The 11,556-nt window shown below is 44.7% G+C and overlaps 1 protein-coding gene across 1 annotated transcript; it reads left to right on the top strand.

Moving 5' to 3' along the window:
* Positions 1-4,693: 4,693 nt before the first annotated feature.
* Positions 4,694-7,229, top strand: LOC102718975 (mitochondrial arginine transporter BAC2). Its single transcript, XM_015843662.2, has 2 exons — positions 4,694-5,213; positions 6,202-7,229. The coding sequence occupies exons 1-2, from the start codon at positions 4,941-4,943 to the stop codon at positions 6,892-6,894; spliced, it is 966 nt and encodes a 321-aa protein (XP_015699148.2). The 5' UTR covers positions 4,694-4,940; the 3' UTR covers positions 6,895-7,229.
* Positions 7,230-11,556: the final 4,327 nt, after the last annotated feature.

Raw genomic sequence — 11,556 nt, 5'->3', positions numbered from 1 at the left:
CTTCCTCTCCTCCACTCCTCCCGCTCCGCCGTTTTCCGTGGAGGTTTCGATTTTTTCCCCGGAAATGCTCGCCGAGGAGGAGGAGGTAAAAGAGAAGACGAGCAGCCACGCGGGTTGCGGTGTCGGAGACGGCGATGGAGACGGAGGCGGAACCGAAGGCGCGGCGAGGCGGAGCCAATGGCACGGGGGCTCCACCTGTGCCGGGGCCCACCTGTCATCGGGTTGCCGGCATGGGTATGGAAAAGAGGGTGGAGCCCGGCGACGGTTGGGGGATACTATTTTGGACTTTTAAGTCTACACAATTAGACTGGCGGGTGGGGCCAGGGAATCGTGCCCCACCTTCCGCGAGAGAATCGGGTGTGTGGATATCGATTCCTGGCTTCCTGGGCCACGAGAATCAGGAAGGGTATTTTTTTGCGAAAGAGAAAAAAAAACGATATATTTATAAATAAAAAATAATTTATAAATAAAAATTTTATATATATATGTTCATAACAATCTAAAATTCAAAATAAAAAATGAATCTGGGTCACAACCGTTTTGTACCAGTGACAACTCACAAATCAGTCCTCATATGTAGTATAGATTACTAAAATGACCATATACATTGTATTTAACCAAAGATTAATCAAGTAATACACGGTTGGGTATGTGAACATTTCTACGCCTGAATTCACTTTGAAGTTGCCTTCCGTCGCATGTTCACATTTATGTTTGTGGCTTTAAGTCACAACACAAGTCATTTAATATTTGTACACATAAACTATGTAATCAAATTAAATGGTTTAGCTATCCTTTTAAAATAAAACCGTCTTGGAAAAGATGAACCATTTAATGTAGGAGTCTCGGTTTTTTAGAAAAGCAAACAAGGTGTAAATTTTAAGGGAAAAAATGCTTAGACAATGTGTATTTGCTCTTCCTGAAATAGTTTAATACTTGTTGGAGGAGGGCCCACATGACAATCCATGATATGTTTTTAGACAATGGAGTCGATGATTTGTATTACCTGGAGTATGGGCATTACTCTCTCACATTTTCATCTTTAATTACGTTCTCTTTCTTGCGTGATAGTTAGCATAAAACAAAATGTGCATGCTTTCATTGACAATTAACGTGAGTAGTTAAAAATTCCTTAATTATACTACTCGATCTCACTCTCCCAGCCCACACAATTCTAAGCCCGCCGTCATTGACCGGCACGAGGGAGACCTCCGCACATGAGAACAGCAAGCAGGGGAAAGCGGCGCGAGCGAGCCCTCACCCCCATCGCACGCAGAGGACGACGGCCAGGTGGATAGATGTGTCGTGCGCGCCGGCGCGACGACCCCTCGCAAGGCGGCAACGCACGGCACCACGCGTGCGGCAACAGAGATCAACGTGCCTGACGTGCGGGCTCACGCCCTTCCAAGACAGAAATATCCATATTTTATAAATAATAAAGATAAATTATATTTGAACGTTCGGATGACACGTAAATAGCGGAGGGACATGTTTAAAATTGTTTTCACTCTCTCTAGCTTCGGCTCTCGTAGAAAAGAAGTAAACAAAAGGAAAAACCAACCGACACGTCCGGGGATATACCGATCGATAGACTTGGCGACTTGCATGGTTGCATATACACGTGCTAAGGTCGTTCCTGTTGATGTCGACCGATGCCAACTCGCCAAGTCACTCACGGAAAGTACGAAAACCTACAGGGATGATCGAGTAGATAGTGGTGTGTACCATAGACACCCGTCCTCCCTCCGCGACATCTCATCTTCCTTCTCCACGAGACCGGCCGGCCGGCCGCCGACCGCGACGAGACGACGACCCACCGGATTGCCTTTTTTCTTTTTCCATCTTCCGCCGTCTCGTGCGTGATCCGCCTCGATCCGGCCTTCCGGCGAGGCAGGCGCTCGCACGCAACACGCAGACGCAGGACGGATGCGCGTCGCGGTGAATCTGTATCGCGCGAGGCCGGCACTGCAGGACGCACACGGTGAAACGGACCCATAACTTTGGCGGAATAAGGATGGGTTTAGTTCCATAGATGAATGAGTTATCCTGTTTGGTTGGTGGATGGATGAGATGTGTTAGACCTAAGAGAGGAATATTTCTCTTAGATTCAGATCCAACACATTCCATCAAAACGTTGGGACGGATCCATCTCAGGACGATCACGATGCACATAGAGGGTGTCCATTTTATTTATTAAATTTATTTAAAATATATTACTTGTACAAATATACATCCAATTACTTTAGGTTTTTTATATATTAATCCTAGTATTTAATATTTTATTTTGGATATGAGAGATAACCTTTATCCCATCTCATTCTTTCATCCAAACAAAAATGACCAACCCATCGCATACTATCTCTCCCAAAAAAAAGAGTATTGCTACAGCACAGAATCCCGTGCCCACGGGATGCATTAGTGAAAAAAAACCAGAACGCACCCCCAGCCCCAGACGCCGCATGTCCGCACGGCACGCTTCCCTCACGCCGCGCACTCCCTCCTACTGCCGTCCAGACCGCACTCCCCCGCGCCGATACCTCGCTGCAGCGCCGCCGGGCCGCCGCCGATACCTCGCCGCACTCCCCCATGCCGGCGGCGCGCGCACTCCCCCTCTCCATCGGGCCACCGTACTCCCCCGCGCCGGCGCGATACCTCGCCGTGGCGCCGCATTGTGTACCTACTTCCCCCGGGCCGGTGCACTCCCCCTCTTCATTGCACTCCGCCGGGCCGTTGTTGATACCTCGTCGCGACGCCGCCGTTGTCTACTCATCACCTGACCGCCGTTGCTCCAACCTCACCGACGTCGCGCGGTTCCTGTTTGGTTTCATCGGCCGCCATCGCTGATACCACGCCGACGCATAGTACCTGTTTGGTATCACCGTACCGTCATCGTTGATACTTCTCCGCCGACGATACTTTACCGCCATACCATATGAAACAACATGTAACAGCATGCTATATTTTTTACATTGGATGATACTATATGGAACAAGTGTTGATACCACTTAGTATCATAACGTATTAGATGATACCAAATGATAACTGGTGGTATCATCGAGTATAAAATTTGGTATTATTAGGTATTTAGTGGTATTACATGATTCTAGCATATGTCAACAAGTTATAGTTTTTACACTGAATGATGTCATATGGAACAAGTGATACCGCTTAGCATCATCATGTATCATATGATACCAGATGGTATCATCATCTGGTGTCATCTAGTATAAAATTTGGTATCAGTAGGTACTTTGTGGTATCACATCATATCAGAAGGTATGACCTAATTCTAGCATGTACACACATGTTATAATTTTTAGACTGGATGATATCATATTGATACTTTTTAATACCACTAAGTATCAACAAGTATCAGATGATACCGGATGATAACTGATGGTATCAACCAGTATAAATTTTGGATGGCTATAGATCCTCCTTCCCCTCTGATGAACCCACCGCCGTTCAGTAGCCGCGCCCGCGGGAAGAAGAAAGTGAAGAGGTCAGATGGCTACTATCTTAGCCAGGGGCTATGACATCGGAGGGGACGTGCGTGTGTAGGGCTCCAGTCGGTGCTCATGCAGCAACTAGTCATGCATGCATGCAAACATATATACGTCGATCAGCTGGCTGCTTGCTGTTTGCTGAATCATCCTTCGATTCATCCACCTTTTCATCTATTTTGAGCGTGGTGTGGATGCGGGGAGATGCGAGCAGCGAAAAGTAGAGGGGAGACAAGTACACCGTCGGCTAATCATGTAGCAGCAAAGGTGCTTGCGACAAAGACACGCGGGCTCGAGGGCGGGACGGGCGACGTGGCAGCGATGCATGTGAGGACGACGCTGTACGATGCGACGGCGATATTGCACATCATATGCAGTGCGGCACTATGTGAATGTGTTGATCTTTATTCTTCCCGTTAAAACGGAACACCGGTAGTTTTTTTGAAAAAAAACAAAGTCCAATCTATCCATCCAAAAAAAAATGAAATCAACCACATCCTATAATCTAGGGATGGATTTAAACCAAACCATCTCATCCATGAACCAAACACTAAGATATTCTATCATTAATAAAACTGTCATTACGGGATTCTATTTTTCGACGGATCCATATATCGACGACAGTAACGTTAATATCATAATGACAATGATATGGAATATGAATATGATTTTTGCCGTCCGGCCTTCTAACCGATCACGCTTTGGTGTGTTTGCGGCCGCGGAGTATCACAGCACTCGACTCAGATTTGTTTTGGACTAAATTTGGAAACAACAAGCTCACCGAATTCTACCCATGCACCGAGATGTGATCCTACTTGAATTGGCAGGATAATAAAGTGAGTTAGCTGGCAATGCGAACAAAATCCTCCACATAAAACCCACTTTGGCAACAGCGTAAATGCTAACCAGATGCACGCGGCCATCGCCACCGGATTTGCTGCCGATGACACGGCATCATGCATACATCTCTGCCTCCGCAACGAACACGAAGCCGAGCGCAAGCAGGTCCATCCTAGTACAAATCTCGTGCTAGTACTCTGACTACGTGGGGGGTGGGGCCCCCGCCGCTCTCGGGGAAAGAGCGCTTGGCCGTTTCCTTCGCGCCAATCCCACCCAACAAATACCACGCACGGACGCACCCCCACCTCGTCTCGTCTCGTCTCCCTCCCCCCACCCCTCGCCGTCCGCGCCACCGCCTCCTCCCTCCCTCCCCCCCGACTCGCCCGCGCCCAAACGTCTCGCGACGAGCTCCTCTTTTTCCTTGGTGAGATTGGTTTTTGCCTAGATCCGCGCGCGGCTACTGGGGGGCGCTGAAACGAGCCCGGGAACGCCATCGTTCGTTCTCGCCGTGCGGCCGTGCGGGTGAGGCCGTGAGGGGGGAGAGGGAGGTGGGTTTGGTTCCCGTTCTTGGATGGTCGTTGTTGGGTGGGGTGCGCGATGGAGTTCTGGCCGGAGTTCTTGGCGAGCAGCTGGGGGAAGGAGTTCGTGGCCGGGGGCGTCGGCGGGATGGCCGGGGTGCTCGCGGGCCACCCGCTCGACACGCTCCGCATCCGCCTGCAGCAGCCGCCGCCGCCGGCCAGCCCCGGGATCACCGCCGCGCCGGGCCGCCCTGCGTCCGCCGCCACGCTGCTGCGCGGCATCCTCCGCTCCGAGGGCCCCTCCGCGCTCTACCGCGGCATGGGCGCGCCCCTCGCCTCCGTCGCGTTCCAGGTGAGCCGAATCGCCTACTCCCCCGCCCCCGGTCCTCCGATGATCTCGCACGCAAACTGTTCGGAGATATGAGGAATCCCAGGAGTATTTTGATACGTCTTCTTAGATTTCTTTAATCTGACCTTTCCACCTAGAGCTGTTCCAATCTGTGTCTTTTTTTACCATAAAAAAAGTCCTTTTAAGAAAAAAAAAAGAGAAACTTTTGTTCAAACACACGCATGACATCACAATCCATGACAAAATTAACTGGCTACCTGATGAGCTAGCCATTTAATTACGGCTCTACATCGACGACGCTGAAATGACTAGATGAGCCATTTCTTTCTCCCTTGCTTGTCGCGTTCGAAAACTAGTTACAAGTTTTGCCCCCCTCAATCTGTTCCCGTAGGATAGCAACGCGAAACACAACCACACATAGTACAAAGAACGGGTCTGCTACTAGAAGCTTCTCTGCTGGATACATGTGCAATTCTTGCAAGGTTTTGGTAGGGGTAGCTTGGTGAGATGCAGTTGCACTGATGGTTGTGCCGGCTTGGGCAGTGAGGGTAGACAGATCCAAGGGGATTAATTTCTGGCTGGACGCTTAGCTGATCCAAAAAGGATTATGGGCCAGCCTCCTCACATATTCACATGTTTCCTTCGGTTGTTCAGTGTACTGTGCTATTACTGATTTACTGTCGCCAGCCACAGCCTCATTTCTGGCTGCTCACATGGTGTGGCCTCTGCATTGTGCAGCTGTGCATGACCAATAAAGGCAGCAACGTACGCTGCTGATGCGTGCGTTTCCTGTCTTTGATGTTGCCAAACACTAGGCCAAACTCCATTTTTATGAAAAAAAATTCAGTTTTTTGTGAAGCAAGAACCTTGCTGACCTGATGGTTTATTGTTGTACAAGGATACCTCGTGTTGATTTCTCAAAAAGAAAAGAAAAGAAAAGAAGATGCATTATGTTGAAATGAGATCAAGTTCTCTTTTTTTCCTGTTGCAGAATGCAATGGTCTTCCAAGTCTACGCGATCCTGTCGCGATCGCTCGATCCAACGAGCTCCATCTCGGAGACACCGTCCTACGCGAGCGTGGCGCTCGCCGGCGTCGGCACCGGGGCACTGCAGACGCTGATCCTGTCCCCCGTCGAGCTCGTCAAGATCAGGCTGCAGCTGGAGGCGGCGGGGCAGAAGCACCGGCTCCCGGGCGGCCACCGCGGCCCGGTGGACATGGCGCGGGACATCCTGCGGAAGGAGGGCGTGCGCGGCATATACCGCGGGCTCGCGGTGACCGCGCTCCGGGACGCGCCGGCGCACGGCGTGTACTTCTGGACGTATGAGTACGCGCGGGAGCGGCTGCACCCGGGCTGCCGGCACGGCGGGCAGGAGAGCCTCGCCACCATGCTCGTCTCCGGCGGCCTCGCCGGCGTCGCCAGCTGGGTCTGCTGCTACCCGCTCGACGTGGTGAAGTCGCGTCTGCAGGCGCAGAGCTACCCGCCGAGGTACCGCGGCATCGTCGACTGCTTCCGGCGGAGCGTCCGGGAGGAAGGGCTCCCCGTGCTGTGGCGCGGCCTCGGCACCGCCGTCGCGCGGGCGTTCGTCGTCAACGGCGCCATCTTCTCGGCCTACGAGCTGGCCCTCCGGTTCTTGGCCAGCAGCAGCAGCAACGACCAGAGGCTGGTCATGGAGGAGAACTGAACTGAACTGAACTCTCTGCACCGTGCAAGATTCTGCACAGCTCGCGCTGCATGAGGCTGAAGCTACTCGCAATGGCAGCCATGCGTGTGTCTGAGGTATTGTACATAGCCTAGTAGTATTCATTGGCAGAAGTTCTGAGGCTCGTAGCGTCACAGGATAAGATTTTCAGGGAGCGTCGTTGCTGCAGAGTTCATGTAGATTGGCATTATAGGCGTGCCAAATGATGATGATGATGATCAATTCCCCCCTCATTGTCTGGGGACATGCACATTTGCTGGTGTATTGCTATTACAGATACAGTGAAAATCATTTGAGACAGTGAGGCGGTTATGAAATAGTCGTATCTAGTCACCCCTGTATTTTCGTTTTTATTTATGCTTAAAGCATCTCTAAGAGCTTCCTAAAATTTGACTCCCAATAATCTTGTATTGGGAACATCCTAAAAATTTTTAGGCCTAAAAACCAACCTCTTCTCCAACAATACCTCTGTTTTTTATGCCAATACTTTAGTTGTTGGGACTAGTCATTTCCTTATTCATAAATTACAAGTAGAGTGGTAAAAAAATTGGAGAATAGATTAAATTCTTCTGTCACAAATGAATATGTTAAAAAACTAAAGAGTTCTCTCTTCAGAACAAAAATAACAAGGCAAATAACAAAAATAATAAAGCAAATGAGAGAGTGTGTTCAGATGTTCAGCTCATCAATCAAAGAAGTTCCTAATTATGATATGTGTGTGATTGTTCAGCCGATCATGGTGATTGGTTCAAGAAAAATGTGTTTATCTAAGACTAGATTTTAAATAATCAAAGCAAATCAAATTTTAAGGTATTCAGTGGCAACAGAATTTCAGAGAGTTGTGGTACAGTACAGTTTTCTCACATAATCATACGATAGAAGTTGAAAATGGTGATGATCTATGCACGTGGAGACGTGATTGGGAACGCCAAGCCTACACCCATATCTAGCTTCATTTGGCTTCAGTTTTGGCAGCACTAAAAGTTTGGGAACTGATTTGAAAAGTTGTTGGAGCCTGATTTTTATCCTTCACTCCGAAATTTTAGTTTTAGGAGTGTTTTTGGGCATCTCTTGGAGATGCTCTTATAGACCAAAATTTAAACTTTTAACCTTAAATTTAATATTGATTTTAAGGTTTTTTTTATCGAAGTTTATTTCCTAGCCTTATCTTTTAAATAGCTAAGAATACATATAGAAAAGTTTTATTCACAAATTATTTTTCGCTTACAAATATGTCGTTTGGCTTTTTCACAGTCACCTCCTCAATCCCATAGTTTTTTTTTTCCATTTTCTTATTGAGGATCCCCAAAACAAGGACAGAATAAAATCCAAGAGGAGGGTTAAGCTAATACAGCCTTACACCCCATCTTTTTATTTCCGCTTATACTTATAAGCCAAAATTTAAATTTTAACCTTAAAATTAGCATTGATTTTGGTGTTATTTTACCAAAGTTTATTTTCCAGCATTAGCTTTTAGATCGCTAATAATACGTATATATATTTTATTTATAAATTATTTTTGTTTGTAAATATACGTTTGACAATCACTCTCATAACTTTGTTTGAAATTTGTAGATGGTTTCACATAATTTTAGGGGAATTATGTACCTAGGTATAGGGTTCAAGCCCTAGCTACCCTGGTCTGGTTCCGTCCCTGTCCCAAAGCCCAAAGAAAGCCCAAAGATATCTTCAGTTTCCCGTTTGAGTTTTACTTCTACAAGGAAAAGGGGAGGATAATTCTAATAAAAAAAATGGTGCTTGCAACTTTGTGAAAAGCTTTCAATCAAGAAAAGAAAAACAAAATGTTGCTTTCAACAGCTACCTCAATGCACAAGAAGAGGAAGGCAAAAGGTAGGAGCTTTTTCTGGGGAGCACTTGTGGATATGGAATTACTCCATTTAGTGTAATCTTTTGCTGCTACCTTTGACAAAATTCTGGGCTATTTACTCCAGCCAACCAGGTCTAGATCCTGATTCCAGAAGGAATCCAGTTGGTTCGATTTGAGGTCCCAGATCCGAGGAGAAAGATAATGAAAGTGAGAAAGATACCGCTGTGCTAATCGATTGCTTTGCCCATTGTCATGGAATTTTGTCCTTGTCCGCACCTGCAACATGGATTCACCTCTTCAGATGATGAATCGAGAGCATGGATTTCGCAGAATCAAACTGGATCTTCTTGTCAAGATTATCTCATATAGTATTCATGCAACCTCTTGTCAAGATACTCCCTCCTCCCAACTTCTAATCTTATTTTTTCACGCGTATTTTTTGGAATTGCTAACATGCGTATTATATATATATATATATATATATATATATATATATAAAAGTTATTTTAAAAATTATATTCTATTTTTAAGTTTTTAGCTAATACTTAATGTATCATGTGTTAATGAGTTGCTCTACTTTACGTGTGCAGGGGATTAGGCAACTGTCGAGCTGTAAGTAGTGCATACTCTGCTAAGTATTGTATGAGCTAATCTTAGGAAGATACTGTAGGTCATGTATTGAGGAGGTTGAGATTATGAGAAACAATTAATAAGAGACTAAAAAAATGTTAGGTTTAGCTTATAGCTTCTAGATGGTGTTATTTTCTCGTGAGATTTTCAAAAACAATTGAATTAACTATTACTCCCTCCGTTTCATAATATAAGAAGTTTTAGTTATACTTAGATTCATCTATTAACCAATGTATATTGTTTATATATATGTCTAGATTCATTGATATCTATATGAATTTAGAATACGCTAGAAAATCTTACATTATGAGACGGAGGTAGTAGAAAATTTTAAAATGCTTTAATAATTATATGAAATTTTTATATAGAAGATGTTTACACAAACAAATTATTTAAAAGCTTGAAAAGCATGCCTGCGGTAATACATAATCGACAATAAGAAACGGATGGTCCTTAGTGTATTTTTTGGATTTTACAACTGCATATTCTTATAATCAGATTTAGAATCTCGATTGCTTGGGAGAATCAGATATTTTTGGAAGAAACAGTAGCTGCTATAAGATCCCTTAAATAGGAACAGTGGTATATATCTTACTACTCCACCCGTTCCAAAAATATAAATACTTCTATATTGTTTAGCACTGATTAAGCTTAGGTCGAAAAGATTTTGGTGTTCCTCAATAAATATGAAATAAATGAATATGGGAAAATAGGTGTGTGTAACATGAGAAGAATTTAAATAATAAATTTTGTTGTAACATGTAGTATTGTGAATAGCGATATAAATGTTTATATTATGAAATAAGTTTTGAATGTTAGAAATGCTTATATTTTAAAATAGAGAGAGTACCAGAATAGTTCTAGCTATGTACTAATATGTATTTTACAATAGCACAAATTTCACAAACATTTGGACAATCTACTAATCTAGTGATGAAAATCCAGTCCGATTATGAGAAAAAAGGTTGATTTTTTTTTTAAAGAACATAGACAACATGCGGCATGGCCCAAATAGCTATTTTGTGGGGGCAGATGCAACTGGACGCCCATCTTGCTCTAACTGGGCTACTGGAGGTCCACAGAGCCCATGTAGAGAAATAAAGCCTCTTCGGTGGACAGTGGACGCCGCCGCCAATACATTTCCAAAGTTCAAAAAAGAGCAAATTAAAGTTTTTATAGGTGCTAGGCTGGTACGCAGCATTTACAAAAAGTTTCTCCTCAAAGGTACTCCTACGTTTCACAATGCAAGACTTTCTAGTCTTATCTAGATTCATATGAATGCTAATAAATCTAGATATATATATAAGTTATATATATTTATCAATCGATTAATTTAGATAGACTATAAAGTCTTACAATATGAAACGGAGGTATTAGTAAAAAACTTATAAGAATAAAATATGAATACAAACAGCTATTGACTGGATAGCATATTTGAAGGCAATAATTTCTAGAAAAAAATGGTGAAAATTACGGAATTGCAAATAACTGCACTACACATGACACATATCTACCCTATCCTACAGTGCACCAAGTGCAAGTCCTCACTTCTACCATCCTCATTCCTCACCCCTTTAATCCAAGAGCCTAAATATTTTCTATTTAATCTAAGGATCAATTGACACGTACGTACAGCAAGTCAGCAACCCACCATGTGTATACGGTCCACCACTCTACCTCCGTGATCTCACGATCGATGTGATGCACGCGCCCACATGCTTATATCTATATCCGCCGTATATGTCGCACGCTCGATTGACCCCGACCGAAACGGAACGACACGACGAGAGGAGAGAGGCGGCGAGTAGAGGTGGACAGAAAGCTTGTGACTCGTTAGCTCACTCGACTCGTGATAAACTCGGCTCGTTTCATTTTTCTAACGAGCCGAGCTAGCATTTTAGCTTGTTAGAAATAACGAGCCAGCTCGAGCTGGCTGGTGAGCTGCTCGCGAACCTAACGAGCTAGACCAAAGACACATGATTCACCAGCGTTTATTGATTTCACCCTGTAATGCATGTGTTCAGTACTTCATAGGTTCACTATGTGATTTGTTGGTTCAAACTTTAATGTTTAAATACAATTTCATATGATTTGTATGTTTGAAATAAAAATTTGCTTGTATAACCTATTAAAAAAATATTTAGGTTAACTTTTTATGCATGGCTCACGAGCTTAACGAGCCAGCT

The sequence above is a fragment of the Oryza brachyantha genome, chromosome 1 (genome assembly GCF_000231095.2).
Source record: "Oryza brachyantha chromosome 1, ObraRS2, whole genome shotgun sequence".
Classification (NCBI taxonomy): Eukaryota; Viridiplantae; Streptophyta; class Magnoliopsida; order Poales; family Poaceae; genus Oryza; species Oryza brachyantha.
The sequence above is the reverse complement of the archived record's forward strand: the minus strand, read 5'-3'. Positions and strand labels throughout refer to the sequence as shown.

Bases quoted from the DNA above. Each gene is read 5' to 3' on its own strand.
- LOC102718975 (XM_015843662.2), top strand. From the start codon at position 4,941: ATGGAGTTCTGGCCGGAGTTCTTGGCGAGCAGCTGGGGGAAGGAGTTC. The intron at 5,214-6,201 runs GTGAGCCGAATC...TTCCTGTTGCAG, and splicing joins TCGCCTCCGTCGCGTTCCAG to AATGCAATGGTCTTCCAAGT.